The sequence below is a fragment of the Rhopilema esculentum genome, chromosome 7 (assembly GCF_057945365.1).
Source record: "Rhopilema esculentum isolate cy_ngs chromosome 7, ASM5794536v1, whole genome shotgun sequence".
Classification (NCBI taxonomy): Eukaryota; Metazoa; Cnidaria; class Scyphozoa; order Rhizostomeae; family Rhizostomatidae; genus Rhopilema; species Rhopilema esculentum.
In genome coordinates, this window is record NC_142821.1 from 5,511,521 (window position 1) to 5,536,506 (window position 24,986).

Genomic DNA, 24,986 nt, shown 5'->3' on the forward strand with positions numbered 1-24,986 from the left:
AATTATTTTTCTTTTAGATCTAACTTCAAATCCTTTTTCTCTGAGAAATAGAAGCAAATTAAATGGTAATGAGAAGAAACATTTTTCGAAAATATTTGACAATTTTCTAAGCTTATAGCCTTACATTTTAATCAAAAATTGGCCAATTCAAAAGATGGTTTTGTTCGAGGAGAATTGTTTTTCTTTTAGACCTAACTTCAAATCCTGTTTCTCTGATCAAATGGAAACAAATTAAGTGGTAATGAGAAGAAACATTTTTCGAAAATATTTGACAATTTTCTAAGCCTATAGTCTTACATTTTAATCAAAAATTGGCCAATTGAAAAGATGGTTCTGTTCGAGGAGAATTATTTTTCTTTTAGATCTAACTTCAAATCCTGTTTCTCTGATCAAATAGAAACAAATTAAGTGGTAATGAGAAGAAACATTTTTCGAAAATATTTGACAATTTTCTAAGCCTATAGCCTTACATTTTAATCAAAAATTGGCCAATTGAAAAGATGGTTTTGTTCGAGGAGAATTATTTTTCTTTTAGATCTAACTTCAAATCCTTTTTCTCTGAGAAATAGAAGCAAATTAAATGGTAATGAGAAGAAACATTTTTCGAAAATATTTGACAATTTTCTAAGCCTATAGTCTTACATTTTAATCAAAAATTGGCCAATTCAAAAGATGGTTTTGTTCGAGGAGAATTATTTTTCTTTTAGATCTAACTTCAAATCCTTTTTCTCTGAGAAATAGAAGCAAATTAATTGGTAATGAGAAGAAACATTTTTCGAAAATATTTGACAATTTTCTAAGCCTATAGTCTTACATTTTAATCAAAAATTGGCCAATTCAAAAGATGGTTCTGTTCGAGGAGAATTATTTTTCTTTTAGATCTAACTTCAAATCCTGTTTCTCTGATCAAATAGAAACAAATTAAGTGGTAATGAGAAGAAACATTTTTCGAAAATATTTGACAATTTTCTAAGCCTATAGCCTTACATTTTAATCAAAAATTGGCCAATTGAAAAGATGGTTCTGTTCGAGGAGAATTATTTTTCTTTTAGATCTAACTTCAAATCCTTTTTCTCTGATCAAATAGAAGCAAATTAAGTGGTAATGAGAAGAAACATTTTTCGAAAATATTTGACAATTTTCTAAGCCTATAGTCTTACATTTTAATCAAAAATTGGCCAATTCAAAAGATTGTTTTGTTCGAGGAGAATTATTTTTCTTTTAGATCTAACTTCAAATCCTGTTTCTCTGATCAAATAGAAACAAATTAAGTGGTAATGAGAAGAAACATTTTTCGAAAATATTTGACAATTTTCTAAGCCTATAGTCTTACATTTTAATCAAAAATTGGCCAATTCAAAAGATGGTTTTGTTCGAGGAGAATAATTATTCTTTTAGATCTAACTTCAAATCCTGTTTCTCTGAGCAAATAGAAGCAAATTAAATGATAATGAGAAGAAACATTTTTCGAAAATATTTGACTATATTTCTAAGCCTATAGCCTTACATTTTAATAAAAAATTGGCCAATTCAAAAGATGGTTTTGTTCGAGGAGAATAATTATTCTTTTAGATCTAACTTCAAATCCTTTTTCTCTGAGAAATAGAAGCAATTTAAATGATAATGAGAAGAAACATTTTTCGAAAATATTTGACTATATTTCTAAGCCTATAGCCTTACATTTTAATCAAAAATTGGCCAATTCAAAAGATGGTTTTGTTCGAGGAGAATAATTATTCTTTTAGATCTAACTTCAAATCCTGTTTCTCTGATCAAATGGAAACAAATTAAGTGGTAATGAGAAGAAACATTTTTCGAAAATATTTGACAATTTTCTAAGCCTATAGTCTTACATTTTAATCAAAAATTGGCCAATTGAAAAGATGGTTCTGTTCGAGGAGAATTATTTTTCTTTTAGATCTAACTTCAAATCCTGTTTCTCTGATCAAATAGAAACAAATTAAGTGGTAATGAGAAGAAACATTTTTCGAAAATATTTGACAATTTTCTAAGCCTATAGCCTTACATTTTAATCAAAAATTGGCCAATTGAAAAGATGGTTTTGTTCGAGGAGAATTATTTTTCTTTTAGATCTAACTTCAAATCCTTTTTCTCTGAGAAATAGAAGCAAATTAAATGGTAATGAGAAGAAACATTTTTCGAAAATATTTGACAATTTTCTAAGCCTATAGTCTTACATTTTAATCAAAAATTGGCCAATTCAAAAGATGGTTTTGTTCGAGGAGAATTATTTTTCTTTTAGATCTAACTTCAAATCCTTTTTCTCTGAGAAATAGAAGCAAATTAATTGGTAATGAGAAGAAACATTTTTCGAAAATATTTGACAATTTTCTAAGCCTATAGTCTTACATTTTAATCAAAAATTGGCCAATTCAAAAGATGGTTTTGTTCGAGGAGAATTATTTTTCTTTTAGATCTAACTTCAAATCCTTTTTCTCTGAGAAATAGAAGCAAATTAATTGGTAATGAGAAGAAACATTTTTCGAAAATATTTGACAATTTTCTAAGCCTATAGTCTTACATTTTAATCAAAAATTGGCCAATTCAAAAGATGGTTCTGTTCGAGGAGAATTATTTTTCTTTTAGATCTAACTTCAAATCCTGTTTCTCTGATCAAATAGAAACAAATTAAGTGGTAATGAGAAGAAACATTTATCGAAAATATTTGACAATTTTCTAAGCCTATAGCCTTACATTTTAATCAAAAATTGGCCAATTGAAAAGATGGTTCTGTTCGAGGAGAATTATTTTTCTTTTAGATCTAACTTCAAATCCTTTTTCTCTGAGAAATAGAAGCAAATTAAATGGTAATGAGAAGAAACATTTTTCGAAAATATTTGACAATTTTCTAAGCCTATAGTCTTACATTTTAATCAAAAATTGGCCAATTCAAAAGATGGTTTTGTTCGAGGAGAATTATTTTTCTTTTAGATCTAACTTCAAATCCTTTTTCTCTGAGAAATAGAAGCAAATTAATTGGTAATGAGAAGAAACATTTTTCGAAAATATTTGACAATTTTCTAAGCCTATAGTCTTACATTTTAATCAAAAATTGGCCAATTCAAAAGATGGTTCTGTTCGAGGAGAATTATTTTTCTTTTAGATCTAACTTCAAATCCTGTTTCTCTGATCAAATAGAAACAAATTAAGTGGTAATGAGAAGAAACATTTTTCGAAAATATTTGACAATTTTCTAAGCCTATAGCCTTACATTTTAATCAAAAATTGGCCAATTGAAAAGATGGTTCTGTTCGAGGAGAATTATTTTTCTTTTAGATCTAACTTCAAATCCTTTTTCTCTGAGAAATAGAAGCAAATTAAATGGTAATGAGAAGAAACATTTTTCGAAAATATTTGACAATTTTCTAAGCCTATAGTCTTACATTTTAATCAAAAATTGGCCAATTCAAAAGATGGTTTTGTTCGAGGAGAATTATTTTTCTTTTAGATCTAACTTCAAATCCTTTTTCTCTGAGAAATAGAAGCAAATTAATTGGTAATGAGAAGAAACATTTTTCGAAAATATTTGACAATTTTCTAAGCCTATAGTCTTACATTTTAATAAAAAATTGGCCAATTCAAAAGATGGTTCTGTTCGAGGAGAATTATTTTTCTTTTAGATCTAACTTCAAATCCTGTTTCTCTGATCAAATAGAAACAAATTAAGTGGTAATGAGAAGAAACATTTTTCGAAAATATTTGACAATTTTCTAAGCCTATAGCCTTACATTTTAATCAAAAATTGGCCAATTGAAAAGATGGTTCTGTTCGAGGAGAATTATTTTTCTTTTAGATCTAACTTCAAATCCTTTTTCTCTGATCAAATAGAAGCAAATTAAGTGGTAATGAGAAGAAACATTTTTCGAAAATATTTGACAATTTTCTAAGCCTATAGTCTTACATTTTAATCAAAAATTGGCCAATTCAAAAGATTGTTTTGTTCGAGGAGAATTATTTTTCTTTTAGATCTAACTTCAAATCCTGTTTCTCTGATCAAATAGAAACAAATTAAGTGGTAATGAGAAGAAACATTTTTCGAAAATATTTGACAATTTTCTAAGCCTATAGTCTTACATTTTAATCAAAAATTGGCCAATTCAAAAGATGGTTTTGTTCGAGGAGAATAATTATTCTTTTAGATCTAACTTCAAATCCTGTTTCTCTGAGCAAATAGAAGCAAATTAAATGATAATGAGAAGAAACATTTTTCGAAAATATTTGACTATATTTCTAAGCCTATAGCCTTACATTTTAATAAAAAATTGGCCAATTCAAAAGATGGTTTTGTTCGAGGAGAATAATTATTCTTTTAGATCTAACTTCAAATCCTGTTTCTCTGAGAAATAGAAGCAATTTAAATGATAATGAGAAGAAACATTTTTCGAAAATATTTGACTATATTTCTAAGCCTATAGCCTTACATTTTAATCAAAAATTGGCCAATTCAAAAGATGGTTTTGTTCGAGGAGAATAATTATTCTTTTAGATCTAACTTCAAATCCTGTTTCTCTGAGCAAATAGAAGCAAATTAAATGATAATGAGAAGAAACATTTTTCGAAAATATTTGACAATTTTCTAAGCCTATAGTCTTACATTTTAATCAAAAATTGGCCAATTCAAAAGATGGTTTTGTTCGAGGAGAATTATTTTTCTTTTAGATCTAACTTCAAATCCTTTTTCTCTGAGAAATAGAAGCAAATTAATTGGTAATGAGAAGAAACATTTTTCGAAAATATTTGACAATTTTCTAAGCCTATAGCCTTACATTTTAATCAAAAATTGGCCAATTCAAAAGATGGTTCTGTTCGAGGAGAATTATTTTTCTTTTAGATCTAACTTCAAATCCTGTTTCTCTGATCAAATAGAAACAAATTAAGTGGTAATGAGAAGAAACATTTTTCGAAAATATTTGACAATTTTCTAAGCCTATAGCCTTACATTTTAATCAAAAATTGGCCAATTGAAAAGATGGTTCTGTTCGAGGAGAATTATTTTTCTTTTAGATCTAACTTCAAATCCTTTTTCTCTGAGAAATAGAAGCAAATTAAATGGTAATGAGAAGAAACATTTTTCGAAAATATTTGACAATTTTCTAAGCCTATAGTCTTACATTTTAATCAAAAATTGGCCAATTCAAAAGATGGTTTTGTTCGAGGAGAATTATTTTTCTTTTAGATCTAACTTCAAATCCTTTTTCTCTGAGAAATAGAAGCAAATTAATTGGTAATGCGAAGAAACATTTTTCGAAAATATTTGACAATTTTCTAAGCCTATAGTCTTACATTTTAATCAAAAATTGGCCAATTCAAAAGATGGTTCTGTTCGAGGAGAATTATTTTTCTTTTAGATCTAACTTCAAATCCTGTTTCTCTGATCAAATAGAAACAAATTAAGTGGTAATGAGAAGAAACATTTTTCGAAAATATTTGACAATTTTCTAAGCCTATAGCCTTACATTTTAATCAAAAATTGGCCAATTGAAAAGATGGTTCTGTTCGAGGAGAATTATTTTTCTTTTAGATCTAACTTCAAATCCTTTTTCTCTGAGAAATAGAAGCAAATTAAATGGTAATGAGAAGAAACATTTTTCGAAAATATTTGACAATTTTCTAAGCCTATATATAGTCTTACATTTTAATCAAAAATTGGCCAATTCAAAAGATGGTTTTGTTCGAGGAGAATTATTTTTCTTTTAGATCTAACTTCAAATCCTTTTTCTCTGAGAAATAGAAGCAAATTAATTGGTAATGAGAAGAAACATTTTTCGAAAATATTTGACAATTTTCTAAGCCTATAGTCTTACATTTTAATCAAAAATTGGCCAATTCAAAAGATGGTTCTGTTCGAGGAGAATTATTTTTCTTTTAGATCTAACTTCAAATCCTTTTTCTCTGATCAAATAGAAGCAAATTAAGTGGTAATGAGAAGAAACATTTTTCGAAAATATTTGACAATTTTCTAAGCCTATAGTCTTACATTTTAATCAAAAATTGGCCAATTCAAAAGATTGTTTTGTTCGAGGAGAATTATTTTTCTTTTAGATCTAACTTCAAATCCTGTTTCTCTGATCAAATAGAAACAAATTAAGTGGTAATGAGAAGAAACATTTTTCGAAAATATTTGACAATTTTCTAAGCCTATAGTCTTACATTTTAATCAAAAATTGGCCAATTCAAAAGATGGTTTTGTTCGAGGAGAATAATTATTCTTTTAGATCTAACTTCAAATCCTGTTTCTCTGAGCAAATAGAAGCAAATTAAATGATAATGAGAAGAAACATTTTTCGAAAATATTTGACTATATTTCTAAGCCTATAGCCTTACATTTTAATAAAAAATTGGCCAATTCAAAAGATGGTTTTGTTCGAGGAGAATAATTATTCTTTTAGATCTAACTTCAAATCCTGTTTCTCTGAGAAATAGAAGCAAATTAAATGATAATGAGAAGAAACATTTTTCGAAAATATTTGACTATATTTCTAAGCCTATAGCCTTACATTTTAATCAAAAATTGGCCAATTCAAAAGATGGTTTTGTTCGAGGAGAATAATTATTCTTTTAGATCTAACTTCAAATCCTGTTTCTCTGAGCAAATAGAAGCAAATTAAATGATAATGAGAAGAAACATTTTTCGAAAATATTTGACAATTTTCTAAGCCTATAGTCTTACATTTTAATCAAAAATTGGCCAATTCAAAAGATGGTTTTGTTCGAGGAGAATTATTTTTCTTTTAGATCTAACTTCAAATCCTGTTTCTCTGAGCAAATAGAAGCAAATTAAATGATAATGAGAAGAAACATTTTTCGAAAATATTTGACTATATTTCTAAGCCTATAGCCTTACATTTTAATAAAAAATTGGCCAATTCAAAAGATGGTTTTGTTCGAGGAGAATAATTATTCTTTTAGATCTAACTTCAAATCCTGTTTCTCTGAGAAATAGAAGCAAATTAAATGATAATGAGAAGAAACATTTTTCGAAAATATTTGACTATATTTCTAAGTCTATAGCCTTACATTTTAATCAAAAATTGGCCAATTCAAAAGATGGTTCTGTTCGAGGAGAATTATTTTTCTTTTAGATCTAACTTCAAATCCTGTTTCTCTGATCAAATAGAAACAAATTAAGTGGTAATGAGAAGAAACATTTTTCGAAAATATTTGACTATATTTCTAAGCCTATAGCCTTACATTTTAATCAAAAATTGGCCAATTCAAAAGATGGTTTTGTTCGAGGAGAATTATTTTTCTTTTAGATCTAACTTCAAATCCTGTTTCTCAGATCAAATAGAAGGAAACTAAGTGGTAATGAGAAGAAACATTTTTCGAAAATATTTGACAATTTTCTAAGCCTATAGTCTTACATTTTGATAAAAATTGGCCAATTCAAAAGATGGTTTTGTTCGAGGAGAACTATTTTTCTTTTATATCTAACTTCAAATCCTGTTTCTCTGATCAAATAGAAGCAAACTAAGTGGTAATGAGAAGAAACATTTTTCGAAAATATTTGACAATATTTCTAAGGCTATAGCTTTAAATTTTAATCAAAAATTGGCCAATTCAAAAGATGGTTTTGTTCGAGGAGAATTATTTTTTCTTTGAGATCTAGCTTCAAATTGTGTTTCTCTGATCAAATAGAAGCAAATTAAATGATAATGAGAAGAAATATTTTTCAAAAAAATTTGATAAAGCTTAAAGCCTTACTTTGAAATAAAATCTGACAATTTCAAAAAGTCCTTTTTTAAATAAATGAGCTTATTATCAGAACTAGGTCCAAACCCCTTTATATTATGACCAAAATCTAGCAATTTATTCGTTTTGAGGAAAAAAATTTCAAAAAAGCTTGAAATTTATGATATAGCTGTATTCTGATATTCTGAGTAAAAAACTAGGAAAGGCATATTTACAGATTGACTAGTTTCTTGTATCAAGATGTCTTTTTAGAGTGTCACTGCCATCTCTACCCTTGGTGCCAGAGCCGCAAAAATGTGACCGGAAAAATTAAGTCCGTCCCAACATTGGTGATAAATTCCTTGTCCCTGCGCGAGGATATTGGACGCTGCACAGCACAAATCATGTGATAGCTTTACTTCCCCATTTGCTGCCACTGTCAATAAAGCACCACAGATGAACTGCGAAAGAGAAGAGCAATGTGACTTGAATGTCTTGTGACAGATTTTAAATCAAGGATGGACGATTTTACAGTAGCTGATGTATACGAGCATGCGGCTAAAATTGGCCAAGATATAGAGAGATTGATACGGGATTATGGGGAGAGTTCGGTGGAAGATTTAATGCCGAAGATCGTTTTTACTTTGGAACAACTCGAAGGGCTTGCAGAAAGAAGGCACAAAGATACTTCGGCCATCGACGTCCTTAACGCAGAGAAAGAGAGACTATTAATTGAATGCAAAAGGGAGGCTTTAATCAGAAGGCAGACAGAAGAGGTTGCGCAATAAAAACAATTTGTTTTACATTACTGGATTGTTCAATTCAATCTGCATCCTGTAACTCCTGTTCTTACAATTATTACCAAAGTTTAGTAACGAACATTTCTATCCTGCTTCGTTTAACCCAAATTTCCAAATAGCTGACTTTATGCTACATAGATCCACTGATGACAAAAAGCGATGAATCAACTTGTAACAAATTCATATAATATTTCTCTATACTATTTGAGGCCTAAGCCTGAGACAACTTTCGACCTGCAGTCGTTTTTGGAATCAAATCAATATTAACTGCACCTGTTAAAAGGGAGGCATGCCAAATTTACAACATATCATCCCAACTCTAATGAATAAAAGAGCAATGCTAACATTAATTACAAACATGATACAAATTCAGACTCGTTTAGTTACAAATGCGCTGAAACGGTTTTTGCATTATAATGGAAACTTAGGTTTTTGGTAATTGGAATAAATATTTAATTTTAAGTGGGATCTCCTATATCAATATTTATGTCCTTTGCAGTTTTGTGGTGAAACACGTAAATTTGATTGTAGATGTGAAATATAAGAGCTGAAATGATCTTTTCTGGTATAAAGTCAACAGTCCCTGTCAGTAGGTTGCCAGTAAAATTCAACGTTAGCCTCATCTTTGGGAAAGTAACACTCTATGAATTATTAATACTAAGATTCATTTGTAGGCTTTTAACATTATGCCAACAATCATTGTAATGTTGGATCATCAGTGACTCCAAAAAATTTTGCAGATTTTGTGGGAAAAAAGTTAATATTTCACAATTTTTCTATCTTATATTATTAGCTCTAAATATTGCTATTGATGCTATTCAATTTTTGCAAAGGTGTCTTGAAAAATAATGCTGAAAATATGAAATTTGTGTTACCATCACAAAGTTTGAGAAATAATCGAAAACACCAATTAAATTTTTTATAAATTTATAAGATTTATTCCTTTAAACGAATGTGATATATGATTCAACATCTCAACAGTATTGAATTTTGAAAAACTTAATCATTACAAACATTACAAGCAGCTTCAGTTACAAACACAAATATAACTTTACGAGCTTTAAAAGCCGCAAGCCTCATACTCCCTTACTTGATGAATTATTATTTTTATTATTATAGTTGCTTTTCTTGTATATACAAAACATCAACAGAGTTTTTTAATAGCTTTGTTATGAGCATCATTAATTCCTAAACAAGACCTTATTAGCAGCTTGCCTCACTAGTCTGAGCCTAAAGTCAGTTTCATTCCTGATTTTAATTTTAGAAAGTTGAATATCTAGAGAATATGATGAATGATGACACAAAAAGTATGCAACATACCATTAACGTCCTGAGGAAAGAAAATGAATTTCTCAAATCTGAAGTTGAGGAGCTAGACGAAGAGGTTACTACACAAAGAGATCAAGGTAAGCTTAGAATTACCAAAAAAATATAATTTGTTGCAAGAAAAGGATTTTCACATTATATCAAAAAGATAAAAATGGGATAAGTTAAAAACAAAGATAAAAAACAGGGTACAGATTAAACCCTCAAATTACCCCTGATATAAGGCCCCCTCATATAAGCCCTCACGCTGGAAGAAGGAAGTGGTAATAAGCCCCAACCTAATATGCAAATGTCTGGATGGGAATTGGGGGGGGGGGGGACACATCCTCCCCGTTCATGACAGGATCAATTTTTTATTCAATCTAAGATCAGGTAAAATGTTGTGGGAGGGGAAAATGTAGAATAATTTATCAAGGAAATTTGCAAATGTAATGAGCTCTTGAAATGTGAAAAAGCTGAAAAAGCAGTTGTGTGTGTGGCAAATAGAAGACAATTTTTTAAAGACTCACTTTTTGAAGCCCCCTTTTCAATAAGCCCCAACCAAACCTTGGTAAACAAGGCTTTTTGAAGGGGTGGGGGCTTTTTTGAAAATTTACAGTACTCATGTTCTTTTCTAGCAAGAATATTTTCAATTGTCAGATGATTACTTGCAAAGAAGGTAGTGAAAGGTGTAATTTTAGGAAGTCATGGGAATATCTTGAAAGAGATGTTTTATATGCCTTAGCACACATGTCATATATATGTCCCTAAATGCATAATATATATTGTTCAACCTTAACTATTGTTTCTATTTTTTTTGTTTCTTCTGTTCTTTAGTGCCAGAGACTTGGGAGATTTCCTTAGTTGAATTTGTGTTCTGAACATTATAGGAAATTCTACTCTTCAGTTTTGCAAAGGAAGAGCAATAAAGTGAGCTGGGTTGAAATTTTGCTTGATAACTTGTTTATTAATTTTACCTTTCTTATCTTTACTAAAGCTCGACCAAGCAATGTTGATTTGATTGTCAAAATGAGAATGGCAATTGACTCACAAAAGGATGAAATAAGAGAACTTAATCAAGAAAACGAGCGGCATAAATCTGAAATTGATGCTGTAAGTTTCAGTTATTAAAGTACTCTTGACCAAATTTTGAAATTTTGTCTTGCTAGTAACAAGTTAAAAGAATCATATTTGCTTGTTGTCCACCTAAATTAAATTGGACCAATACAAAGCATAAACTCTTAAGGAGGCCTCGGCCCTGGCCATTTGAGAAGAGCCATAATAGCTCTTGCTCTCCTCCAGGCTCTCCACAAATGCTGGAGGGAAGCTACAGATGTCTCTCCTGAATTGCTTTTAAAAAGCAAATTGATGTCCTTGTATCAATTTTCCTTGTTTCTATTCTTATTTATGTATAAAGGGCTCACCTGGAAATTACTGAAGGAGGGCGGTTTACTATCCCCTGCTAAAAGTCTTATTGCCAGGCTTGAAGCCTATCTTCCACAGCAATAAAATTTTACATTTCTGTGTGTGTTCCCTGATGTCCAATGTTCTTACATTAATATAAAATATTACCGTTATCAAAAATCAAATTCAGTAATAATCACTGTGCTTGACACATGCTTCCTTAAAAAGTGATTCTACTGAAATATTCTATAATTATATGCAAGATTTTACCCTTGATCAAACCCTTTAATAAGCTTGCAATGCCCTGCTCCATCGCTTTGAGTATGTCAATGATACTGATGTTCACATCTCCGCTGCTGCTCATCCAAACAAAGCCTGTTTTTGCTCAACCACTGTTCAGAATAACTTCAACCTTGTCATGTTTTAATTTGAAATATTACACAAGAACGAACTAGATATTTCAATAAGTTTATGGCACGTTTTTTTATTAAGGGGGTTTTACCAATCCTAGAACTACCCTCAAATTAATAAGGGACATCCCTGATCATCATTGTAATTTAGTTTAGAGATAGAGACACCAGGGACGGTATGGCCCAGGTGACAATAACTGATACTGAGTGTATTTTAGGCTATGCTCTTATTAGTGGGTGTAGCTCAAAAAAGTTTATCTGTCACACCCTGAACCGGGCCCTTTTGGTTTGCTAGCCACCTTGCAATTAGGATGCCACAAAGAGACACAAAGCCTGGGCCCAAATATTTCTGCCATAGAAACAGGAGAGTTACAATGCACGCTGTACCAAGTGGCATAACGGAGGCAGCTTGGCCCTTATGAATTTTTCAGTTGGGAGCCCCAGTAATATGCATAAAATGTTTATTTAAAAAAGTATAAACGCCCCTTCATTGTTGTTTTTTAGTGGTAAAGATACCTAGCCTGGCACAGATGTATGCTTTAGACAGGTTTCACTGTATAAATTTAAATATTTTTTAATTTTCGTATTGTTTTTTCTTTTTCTTGATATATATATATATATATCTTTGTTTAGCTGAATGAACAGACAAACCGTCTTACAGACATGAATGAAAAACTTCGTATCTATAATTCAAAACTACAAGACCGCTTAGCAGAGACAATCGAACACAAGGTGCAAGCAGAAGCAACTCTCGCATCAGCAAAAATTGTTAAGGAAGATGAAGATAAGGAAAATGTTAAAATTGCAAAAGAAACCAAAGTTCGCTCAGCAGGTGGGAGAGGGAGCTTGAGAGAAAACCAAAATGTTGCACAGGCAACAGTAAAGAAAGATGGCGATGTAGCAACTTCAATCGAAGAAGACATGAAGGAAGAGCTTGTAAATACAAAAGGGCCCACTCCTCCTGAATTAGGTCCAACCGCAGAACCGGTAAAGAATGAAGCTGAGGATAGCGATGGGTTTGTTTTAGTTCCTCATAATGACAGCGAAGCAAACAATAAGAAGAAAACATTTATTGACCGTAGAAAAACTGTGAAAAGTGTGAAAAAAGAAGAAGTTTCAAGTGAAGAGAAAAATACACCAAAGAATGAAGCAGAATCCCCGAAGAAAGAAGACGAGAACGAGAAACCGATCAAAAAGGATCCAAATCGACCGAGATATACTTTAGCAGAAATGCAGCAAGTTTTGGAAGAAAGGAACAGGTTCAAGGAAAGAGTTAGTGTGTTGGAAGATGTTTTGGCAGCTTATGTGCCAGGGTGAGTTTTGTCCTGTTTTTTGCTTCTGCCAAGATTGCCTATTCAAGCATGTGGATGCTGTTCTCGTAGAATGGATTGCTTTCGAGATAATCAAATTACTCTTATCATCATCTGATCAGATCTTTTGCGCGGGATGTTTACAATAGAATGCATATTTATATGAAATATTCAGTGATGTTTCAGGGCACAATAATCCCTGTTGTATCTACTTGAGTCTTTTAAGCTTTCACTTCAACGTTTCATCGTTGAAATTTTGTGTTCCAAAAGGAAACCACCTTTATTAATTCATATATATATATAGCGTTCTAAAATTGATATCTATTACTAGTCGTCATAATTATTGATTGGAAAGTGTTTAGAAGTTAAAGTAAATTTGATAATTACGCTATGTTCTAAAATTAATATCTATTACTGGTCGTCATAATTATTGATTGGATAGTGTTTAAAAGTTTAAGTAAATTTGATAAATACATTACATTCGACAGTGAACAGTTTGTTGTTCTCAAAGACTAAAACAATCTCAAGCCGATGAGCAATTCTTTACTAACTTTATTGTCTATCTCGTATTTTCGGAAAAGTCGAACAAAGTCACAGATTGGCCTGAGTTATACGTTATCGACTGTAGTCAACACATTTTATGCCAAAAATCACCGGGTTGCTTCCAGGGTCTTTTTGACAGTGTTTCTGTTGCATTTCAGGCCAGTCCGGTCCTCGACATTAGACAAGAACGACGAAGGCTATAAGAAGCGTAGGGAAACTGGAGCGAAGAAAGGAAAGGAGACACCCAAGAAAGAGCCAAAAGTTCGTGGAATGTAAGTGACTTAGCTTTTTCTCAATTTCAGCAGAATATTTTCGTACTTTGATATTTTTGAAATTTCGAAATCTCTAAGTGAGTGCAGCATCTTTGTGTAAGATAAAATGGATAAAATAGCTTATCACTATTTTCTGGAGAAAGGTGATGTGGTTGGTTGGGTGTTTCTTCCTAGTGAAAATCCCTTCAAGATCACATATATCATTTGAGCGTTCAGCGATTTTTAACGCTAAGCCTCTTTCGATGGTGTTTGTGTGCTTATCAAAGATTGCGCTAGAAATCTTTGAAAAGTTCGGATAGCTCTCTCGAAAAGGGGGCAAAGCAAACAATCTTAATTTATGATTCTATTCATCTTGTAACTGATTGTCGATCGTATACTTTATTCAGCATCTAATAAATCGAGCATCATTAGGTATATTTTCTTCTCGATGTAGATTTGGCTCGTTTTGGAAAGGAAGTACCTAAACTCTGACTTCAATATGATCAACCCATGGACGATCAAGTCGGACTTTAGCACAAGGATTAAAATTGTTTTTCTTGATGGAACTATATACGTAATATACGTAATTTTTTATACTTTATCTAGAATTGATATTTGTATAATTTCTATTTTATTTTCTACACACATCCTCTTATTCGCTGTATATAGCCAATAGATAACGTATCAGATAAATCATTGTGTAACTTAATATATGCGAAAGAGCATCGTTTCTCTGCAAGTCAATTTGTCAAATCCTTTGTTTTCCAAATGAGCGACAAATTCCCGTCAAATTTGAAAAAAATAGTTATAAATCGAATATTTTAATAAATCGAATATTTTAACAGGATAACCTATCAGTACAATATGTACTGTTGTCATTAGGGTCCTGTTCATGTACAATATGTACTGTTGTCATTAGGGTCCTGTCATTAGGGTCATTAGGGTTCACACAGTTTTGTGCGATAAAGATAAACATATAAATTCCTTTCACACAATAATGTCAAAACAAACGAAATAGTGTCATAGACAGATGAAGGCAAAGGAACGTAGTATTTGTATTCTTGATCATAAGGAGTAGCTTTTATGAATTCGAAACGCAGCTTGTAGACTTATCCAAAGATTTTCATAGATTGCAAATCTTATTATGATTGTCATTTTAGTTAATGCTGTAATGAATTTGGAGATGAATTTTGTTACTATAATAAAGTGTGTCTCTCTGTCTTTCTGTTACCAAAAACCTTTGGCAAAACTCAAACAAACTGTAAACTTTGTATTAAAAGCAGAAGCTTTCAATTTCAAGACTTTCATTTTGGAACTTGAGGAAAAGGTTTGCCAAATAGCTAATCTCTTTTTGTGGGCAGAAAGAAGTATGAAAGGATATAGAAGAGTAAAGATGGCTTGTAAGAGTGAAAAGTGAGTTTCTCATTCTGTTTTTCGATATAGGGTAAGGTATTCAATGATTTGACATTATATATGATTTCGGTAGAAGAGTAGAATACCTTTTCCAAATTTAAGGCTCTGTACCAGCAAGAGCATTTGATAAGTAAAATGGACATGATCGTCTGGATATCATTACATTACACGACACTGCATGATGCGACATTTCCATTTTAACTAGCTCTATCAAAATATGTTGGCAGTGTTTCTGTTCCGTGCATTGGCAGTTTGTATTTTCTTACTATTTTGTAGTACAGTATTTATTTGGACTTTTCCGTTGGTACCAACTTTAAATTTCCCAATGGATTGCGCAAAATTTGAAATCAAAAATTGTTATAAAAATGGTTTATACCATCCGCAAAGTACTGTTGGTTCTTTTAATAGAGAATCTAGACTTCTATAAGCAACTTTTAGATCTATAGTACTTAAACGGAGCAAATATACTCCTACATTGTTGTTGTCCGACAGCAGTGGCTGATCGTTTTTGCGAAACTTCCTTTGGGGGAGAGGCTTGGGCCCAAAAGTTCCTACGTACATAGTTGGTGCCTATAGGTGATTCACATTCCGCGAATAAGCACGAATTTTACACATTTGGTGGAAATCTTTCGTGTGCAGAATTGAAAAAGTTTATATTATAAAATGAAATGATGCTTATCAAACGAAATGAAACTACGACTACCAATACATAACAGTCACTCATTGCCACTCATTATAAGAAATACCATTCAAATATAGATTTTGTTAATTCATCCAAAAATCAAAACATATTTACAGATTAAAGTTGCTCTTCCACAGAACGTTGTGAACGTACCTGCGCCTAAGTAGTAGCCGAAATTACCATTCGATGACGAAAGAGCAGCAAACAGCGCATCAATACCTCACAACAAACCTGCTTGCTCAACGCGTCCACTGAACGGCGTTACCGAATGTACAGACGCGTGCTTCAAGCGGTGTGTGTATTCTCAATCAAAATTATCGACCTTTGGTGAATGCATTTTGATCATTCGTCATCAAACGGTTTATCAGGATGCCTACGGAAAAAATAACTTCAACTTCAGTGCGATTTGTTGATCAAGAAATAAGTTTATTTTTCAAGTTAGGACATATTACTTTCAAATTGAAAAAACTACCCTGAAAGGGTAAAATGGCAATTTTCAATATTCTGTGACAACCAACTACACTCTAGAGAGCATCCTTGCTTTCTCCTTTGCTATTTTTCAGCATGATTCTCAGAGCCATATGCGAAACGACTTTTGAATGAAATAGCAGGTAACTTGTAGATCATTCATTAACAAAGAAACTTTCTTGGCCTTTCTATTGACGAAACAAAAAGAATCGAGTCTGATATTTTAACCAAAATTGCAAAAATCCTCAGCTACGATTAACAGCACGGGGTTGCTGAGATTTCTAACTGATAAAATTGTGAATTTCAACACAATTTTCTGGCAAGACGTGATTAAGAAGAAAGGAAAAAATGGAAAAAACCTGCAGCCACCGCAACATTGAGAGAGTCCATGTCATTAATACTTGCAGTGGAGTCAATAGTGGTCAGTTTAGTGCATGCATCGATGACGTCACCACTAACACCATACCCTTCATTACCTAAGATAAGATAAAGTCAATACTCAAACTTGACAACTTTTCCCGTTATGAAAGATTATCCCTTGCTTTAAAATTTGTCATATTCAAAGGAAATCCCGAATAATGTGCCATTTAACAGAAATTACATAAAGACCTGACACCGTTTCAGAGTGAATGGTAATTTTGAAGTTCTGCTTGACAATATATTGAATGTTTGCCATAAATCATCCAGCAATAATTTCGCACTAAATAGAAACAGTAAATCATGTTTGAAGCAGGGAGTGCTTTATTAATAGAAATTTCAAACACGAACCTAGTACAAGGACGGTGGGCTTTTCTAAGACTAACTGGGCACATGGCATCACATCGGAGCTATCAGTGTACTCTTTGCATGGCATGGTAGTTCCAATAACATCCCAACCATTACATGCTAGTTCCTAGAGAATTAGAGAAGCAAAGAAAGCACATAAAAACTGGCTTAAAGTAGTGACGGTATAATGATTCTAGGTTGTAGGAAATTATTCAAACAATAATGTACACTGACACGTCATGACGTCAAGCTCGTTCCCATTCTTCCAGGCTATTACGATACCCATCCTTGTTGTGATACCATGCTTTGGTTTCGAATAACCAGCCAATTCTTCAACCAATCAAGGTATTTTAAAAAAAATTTTCCTGGTACAATTTACTTACATTGATCGTTATTATAGCATTATATTGTACCGCACGCAATCTAGTATAATTCTTCAACCACCCAATTTAGTTAGATCGGTAAAAAGTTCAAGCACTAGATTGTACTATTATTTTTACCTCAATTTGAACTGGAACTGCTAAACAAAAAGAAAAACATTCCCTGTCTTACACCTTTATTTATTCAAGCGCTTCACCATAGCTCGTGGCTTCTACTCCATTAAGTGTTAGTAGTCAATTTTCACTCTACCTTCAAAAATTAAAAACCAGGCATTCAACAGGTAAAATAATTATCAAAAAATTATCAATGAGCTATCGAACACTGTCAAGTAGTCACATACTGTATCAAAAATACTTGATGACCTGTCATAGTTAAAAACAAAGTAACAGACTGGCAAAGAACCAATGCTTAAATAACACTCTAATGAAGCCCTGTATACCGAGGCGAAATATTAATATACGTTTTATTCAATTTATTTTCAATTATATTGGATTCTCGTCGCTGTTTTGCTTTGTTCCTGAATTTTATCTTAAATAATATGATAAAATATCTTAAAGGGCCCAGCGCTTCCAAAGTATGTTTATGAGAAAAAGCTGACATTACGGGACACTTACTTTGAGATTAGCTGATAAGTTTTCTGAAGAATGAATCTTCATCCATTCCATGGCCCCAGCACTTGCCTTGCTGACTGTTGGACTAAGACGACACCTGAAACAATATCACAGTTTCTTCAGAAATTGATTCTTATACGGATCCGAGACCACGAATAACTCTATGGGGAGGGGGCTAAAGACACAAACTGTCGCAAAGTAAATAAGGCCAAAGATTAGTTCGCACTGTGGATGTATATAGCAAAAACCGGCCCTATGGTTGGCCAAAGAAAAATTTTAAAAATAAAATATTTTAGAGAGCAAGAAACTGCACCTTAAATAAATTTTGATGGAAAAAAAGTTGGGGGCATTACTTTGTAAAACAATCTGATTTAAAAAATTTTAGTTGTAAAGAATGCAGCTTTTACATTTTTAATGCATCCAATCAAAACAATTTTCAAATGAAATGAGAAGTTCGCTTTAGAAAAAAATTGAACGACTCTTTGAATGCTAAATAAATTTGAACCAAAAGTGTTTTAACTTCTTATGGAAGTGAAAAGTAAAGTACAGGTGAAACCATAAACTGCTTTTCATTATGTTTACTTTTATAAGACAAGGTATTCAGCGGGAAATGCAGCAATCTATTATAATGGCAAAGAAAAAAATTTGAAAAAACGTCACTTGTTGCTTATGGATCGCAATTTTTTTACCAAGATGCGAGAAAGTTTTGTACTTACAGATAACTTATTGCATTTCAAGGGCATAGTGTGTCTCTGTGAAGGAGCACAGCCTGTCACACACACGTCCACATTCCAATTTTTTAAACATTTCATACAAAATTCTGTATTGTTAACAGAAAATCGTTTTGTTCTTTTTGGGAGGGGAACGTAAGAAGAAATTGTGTAGGGGGTGGATTCTGATTGGAGGGGATATTTATCGGATTTAGGGGCTTAGCCTGTCCTGCTCGTCTATGGCCTCGGGGCTTAGCCTTTCCAGCTCCCCTAAGGCCTCGGGCCTGTTCGTATATGCATTTCCAAGAATGTTTTGTGGCCTTCAAAACTGACTCAAATATCATTAGAGGCAAATTTGATTATCAAACTCTTTCAAACGGCCAGAAACTTCTAAATTATCCTTAAAACTTTATCTTGATTAAGAAATTTGTAATATGGACTTGTGTATACCAATAATTCTGTGTATACACTTAGTCAACAAACTGTTCAATTCAGACTCAACATTTTTTAAATGTAAATAGGTAGACAATAGAAAATGACATACGAGTTCTTGGCAGTTGCAATGATACCCTCAACACCAAAATAAGCAGCAGATCGAAGAACAGCACCAAAATTCATTGGGTCCTAGATTCAAGAAATGGTTGAGATGAAAAGTTGTGAGAAAGGGTCACCGCCTTCCAGAAGAGCTGACATTTGAAAGTAATTCCTTTTGAAAGTAATCAATGGCACAACCCCAAATTATTTATATATTTTTGTCATATTGCATTTTTATACAGTTCAGATAAATACAATTCATTACACTTTAAAAGACACAAACTGGCAAACACCTATCAAATAAAAAAATTCTAAACTGAGAATATCAACAAACTAAATATACTTTAAACCTGTACTTGATCCAATGCAATCCATAACTGCTTTTGAAAATGCTTGTCTTCCATCCTGAAACATATTTCATGTTTATGGCAAACTAACAAAGTTGTTAATGATTACTTTTTTATATATCAAAAATGGATAAAAATATTATATTGATCAGAAGACATTTAACACAAAAACAAAAGTTACCAAAATCATAGCTTTTTTTCTCTTTGGAATAAAACAGATTGACAAGTCTTTCTCATAATGAGACTCTGACATTTTTTAATGCATGGTTGAGCAACCTTTTTGGAGAGTGAGCCAGATCCTCCAGACCTTATTTCAAGTGGGCCAAAGTTGATAAGACAAACAAATAACATTGTCTTACATCAACAAAATAATCATAAAGACAGGTAGGTTTTTTGCAACTGTCTATAATAGGTTAGCAAGATAGGGGTATAATAATCATAAGTGCAAAAAGAGGAACTGAGAAAAGCAACTGCCAATTCTAAAGCAGGGAACAAGAGGAACAACCCAATAACAAGCGGAAAAAACCCAGTAACAGCTCAGGAATAGCCCACAAACAAGCAGAAAAACCCAGTAACAAGTCAAAATGTGAATTAATTGTTAAGTAAATAACATGTGGGGTAAATATCATTGATTCAGGCTGCAGATGCGCATATGGTGCAAAATTTTGAAAGCCAATCAAACTTCGAAACAAATGCTAGTTCATAACCCCAACAAAGGTCTTTAACTGCAGTGGTTTGTTGACTTTAATCTTATTCTTCGAAGCTTAGTCATCCTGCCTTAAAACAGGATGATGAAAACAAAAATCTTTTTTTGCTTTCTGTGATTCCAAGGTTTGACAAAGATAATCTCATTTTGAACTGATATGCTTTTTTCAATATTTGCAACCACACTGAAAAATCATGCCTCAGAAAAAATTATAATCTGATTTTAATGATGCCTTGCAAGCCACAAAAATTGTTCTTGGGTAATAGCCTGGGACAAATTTCAAAAGTGCCAAGGGTTGCCCGCTCCTGTGTAAATGTATAATCCTTCTTATAAGCCTTGAAATAAAAAGCTGTGAAAAGTTACAATCAGACATGTTTTCACCAGAATCTTGGCCCTTCTAGCAGTAGCTTTCAGTTCAGAACATGAACTTTTAGGGAGGCTAGTCCTGGGTCTCCTTCTGTCCCAGATCATGAAATTAAAAAAAATTAGGAACCTCCAGCCTCCAAATTTAGAACAACTGCAAGACCCTTGCTTTAAGCAAGAAATAAAAAAAATATTATTTACAGAAGAGAACAAGAAAGATGCTGAAGAACTTCAATCTGGAATCCTTGAGATAAATCAATATATTTGGAAGAAAAAGCAACAAACTAGTAAAGACTTGATATCAAAAAGTTGAAAGAAATTATTTCATGTAGTTTCAAAAGTCAAAATTATCTTGTGTGTGTGTCTTTCTACAAACCATTCATTTGAAGTATTTTTCATTTTGTTGATATCTAACTTTTCATGGGTAAGATGTGACACTTGCATAACAATATTCTACAAATAAAGAAAATACCACTTGTTATTTTTCACACATCATTTATTGAGCCAAAATTAAGCATATAAAATTGTTGTATTTTTTAAATTCAGATTGAATTCCAGTATAGAATGGAGCTGGTTGAAATTTATTTTCAAAACCTTATGGATCTTAATGTCAAAAATAACTATTAAACAAATGATTTAGACAAATTTTTTATTATAAAATGGATGAAGAATCTTAGCATTCCTGTCTTTTTTAGTCTTAGATTGATTAACTTCACATTCACACACACAATCATTGTATTTCAATCATGCTAATTTTTTTTGCAAAGGTATTTTCATAAAAAGAAAAAAACATTCATTTTATATTTTCAACTGAAAAATGTCGCAAATATTCAAACACAATAAACATGCTAAAATAATAGTCCATCCTAATGGATATTTACACAATACAAAAAATTCAGATATTACACAAACTACAAAATGCTGCTACCTGATGTGGCCTGCTACCGACAAGTTTATCAATGTAGGCTTTTTCTTTGAAGTCAACCTTCAAATCTCTTTCTTTTGCTACATCTATCATAAATGCTATTTTATCTGATCTATAAAAGATGAAAATTCCAAAAAAGTATTAAACATTTCACCAACACATGAAGCAATTCCATGTTGTGAGAATCATCAATGATGTCACAACTTCTTGTTTATCAAAAGCATTCAAATATTTAATTTAAAATCATGCCAATGAACAAAACTAATTGTGGTGTGATGGTACAACAACACTAAGACTACACTGTAATTTTTTCTAGATTTTCTGAGAAGCTAAAGCCTTGTGGGTTTGATATTCTCCTCATTAGCCTAATTCTGTTGATGAAAATGGGTGGCAATAGAGTGGAACAAATATCAGCTTCTGAAGAATTGTGGAGTTCTGCAGAAAAATGATAGTAGATCAGGACGGGGCAACAGTTCTCAGTTTAAATTCTAACAACTTAATTTTACTTCATTCAACTCAAATCGTATAAGAGATTTTGACCGCCTAGCTTATCAAATAAAAAAAGAATGTTAGAAAAAAAATTGTGCTTAGCTAGCTTACTTTGACAAAATTGACTTTTTTAGAAACGCATCTTTCGTTATCAATTTGTATATCTTCCGCTTGTTTGCTTGGAGAGCTCCTAGACAAGGAAATATTCCAAAAATATGTTCTTTCACCATTCTCTACAATTTTCTTTCCCGCGAAGTTGATTAGCCTCATTTCCAAAATAGCTTCTGAAGACACCTCGATTCCAACACGGATAAGTGAGTTATTCTTTGGGAGGTTGAGAGTAAATGTGAAAAACGTGATAATACATTTATCGATTTTGAAAATTCCAATAATTTTTTCTAGGGATTTTTTTGGAAGTTATAGATTATTTTAATTTTAGCCTTCTAAGTTGATGGGACGCCGCTGTTAAATGCAGTAAAAACCCGCTTATAAGATCCTAGTTTTTTTCAATAAAACTAGAAAGATTCTTATATGAATGGTACTTAGACTTACAGTTAATTTAGGCTACCAAGGCTTTTAAAATAGGTTCTTTTATTACTGTGGCAAATCATACTTTCCATATCATGCAGAAATATAATACCCAGGGTTTATTTTAACGTGCAGTGATACCCAATTGGTGCAGTGATGAATCATTATTGTGCAGTGATAAATCTAAAAAAAAGAGATTTGGCATTGAAAAAGCAAAATTGAAGCAACTGCCAGTAGACACATATAGCTAATAAAAGAGCATTACAATATCAAAAACGAGAACATAACAGTAACAGTGATCATAATCTATGAATTCTCTTTGAAATTTGTTCATTATCTAAAACCTATCGAGATTTTTCATAATCAAGTTAGTTTGATGGGTGTGGTCATGAAATTTTCTAAAGGTGACACCCAAATTTTCAAAAATTTTGAATATGTGCAGTGATAAAAATTCCTTAAAATTATCTCTGATAATACTTAAAGAAAGCACAGATCTAACAAAACAAATATATACTCAAACAAACTCGTAAAAATGTCAGTTAAAAGACAAGGTTTATGCATGTGGAAAACCTGGAATAAATGAAAATTGAAATTTTGTTCTTTGGAAATGTTAAATTTTGTTCATTGCAAAAAGAGAACTTTTTGAAATGATGGAAACAATAGACACATTTTTGTCTCTTGGCTTCAAAGAAAAATTGTCTTGCCATTTATATTTAGATATACGCAGATACTTTGTTGAACATTTTTCACCTAGAAACCACACTTTACAGCAGCTTCACTGGTAAGAACCTAACTTGAAATTTGAGCCTGGATAGGTTCTTAGGTAGAGGAAACCTAAATTTGAAATTTTAGCCTAACTGGTTTTTAAAATCCAGGTTTTTGTGCGCGGATTTAATTGCACCACTAAAAGGACAAAATAAATTCAACTAGCCTTCGTGCAGACTTTACAAAATAGAAGAATTCTAATACAATTGCCATCACGGTCAAAATGGGGCACTACAAAGTTTAGAAACATGGAAAAAATGAAGACTTGTGCAAAAAGATCAAACAAGTACAGACTAATCATGAGAAAGCTCTATCGATTTGCTCTGCCGTTAGATGATAACTCAATTGTTTATAGACTTACTTCTTTTGCAGCCTAAGGCAAACTTGTCTGATGACAAATTCTCTCAAAGTGAAAAAGATTGGGTTACTACACAGGTCCTCAGATAAGGGAGTTGAAAGAAGTTCCAATGGGCATGGTCTCTATTTTTGCAATATCATAAAGTTTTTTGTGAAATCATTTGATTGGAGTATTTAATTTGACCTTGCCTCAACTTTATTCACTTTGGCCTAAGCCCTTGCTAAATAAAATTTGACGTTTATTGTGCTTCATAATACCAAGATAGAATAAAGAACTTGGTTAGATAAAGTTATTCATTTTATCTTCATAATACTACTTGTGTGATATTTCTTGAATGCAACGTTATGCTTTCGATTGCATCTGTCAATATCTTAAGATCCACCATGTCTTTCATAGATTTAAAAAAACTAATAACACATTGGAGTATATAATACTCACATTGGAGTATATAATACAACTACAGAAGAGAAACTAGAAATTGCTTTTCAAAATTTTGAAATGGTCATGAGAACATTTTTAACGCATAAATTATCATCAACTGCACGACTGTGATGTCATTTTAGCAAATGGAACGTGTGCAAACCCAAAATACATAGATCAGTTTTACTTCAAGAAAGGCTCCGCTCATTGTGTTTAATAGCAGTTGAAGCATACACTCCGAGAAGTATTGATTTCCAGGACGATAAAGGTGACTTTGCGAGAATGAAGTGTAGAAAAATGCATTCCAGGTCAAGGATATTGGAAACACATAAATTTTGAACTATTAGATTAGATGTTGGAATGCATTTTGGTGGCCTAAGTCTTACCATATCGTGGCTTGTTTGTACTGTATCCGTGGGAGGAACTTACGATTGGGGGACTGCCATTGAGACATTTTGATTAATCAATGAAATAGGATAGTGTTTGCTTTGTCAAAAGTTGACCGTGCTGCAGCTTCTGCAGCTCATTCCACCACCCATATTTTGAAAATATACATACATTTGATATGAAAACATACAGGCGTGCATATTTTCTGAAATACTGCAGCAGGCCAACAATGTTAAAGGAATAGGGCATTGTTGAATGCGGGCACCAAGATCGGGGATTACGTAGGGCACCCACAAGTCAATCCACCCCTTCGTGTGTGATACCATGTTACACATTTTGATCGTTGCAAATGACTATAAATAGCGTATGCACGAGTGGCTAACGATACCATTGTTTGCACATAGTTTATTATGGTCGAA

The 24,986-nt window shown here is 32.1% G+C and overlaps 2 protein-coding genes across 4 annotated transcripts; one reads left to right on the plus strand and one right to left on the minus strand.

The window, feature by feature from the left end:
* Nucleotides 1–7,801: 7,801 nt before the first annotated feature.
* On the minus strand, nt 7,802–24,858 carry LOC135683351 (rRNA methyltransferase 1, mitochondrial). 2 transcript variants are annotated; one of them, XR_010515771.2, is made up of 10 exons: nt 22,221–24,858; nt 21,624–21,732; nt 21,072–21,148; nt 19,630–19,684; nt 19,290–19,369; nt 18,039–18,132; nt 17,047–17,170; nt 16,638–16,754; nt 15,964–16,183; nt 7,802–8,153 (listed from the first exon to the last, which is right to left on the minus strand). XR_010515771.2 is itself a non-coding variant. In XM_065198584.2 (9 exons), the coding sequence occupies exons 1-9, from the start codon at nt 22,337–22,339 to the stop codon at nt 16,125–16,127; spliced, it is 834 nt and encodes a 277-aa protein (XP_065054656.2). In that variant the 5' UTR covers nt 22,340–24,858; the 3' UTR covers nt 8,214–16,124. The 2 variants fall into 2 exon arrangements, 1 of the variants encoding a protein (XP_065054656.2); XM_065198584.2 differs by lacking the exon at nt 7,802–8,153 and having other exon boundaries at nt 8,214–16,183.
* LOC135683350 (RILP-like protein 1) lies at nt 8,080–14,445 on the plus strand. 2 transcript variants are annotated; one of them, XM_065198583.2, is made up of 6 exons: nt 8,080–8,468; nt 9,757–9,898; nt 10,795–10,910; nt 12,245–12,924; nt 13,623–13,736; nt 14,170–14,445. In XM_065198583.2, the coding sequence occupies exons 1-6, from the start codon at nt 8,211–8,213 to the stop codon at nt 14,198–14,200; spliced, it is 1,341 nt and encodes a 446-aa protein (XP_065054655.2). In that variant the 5' UTR covers nt 8,080–8,210; the 3' UTR covers nt 14,201–14,445. The 2 variants fall into 2 exon arrangements, with proteins under 2 accessions (XP_065054655.2, XP_088965670.1); XM_089109544.1 differs by having other exon boundaries at nt 8,421–8,528.
* Nucleotides 24,859–24,986: the final 128 nt, after the last annotated feature.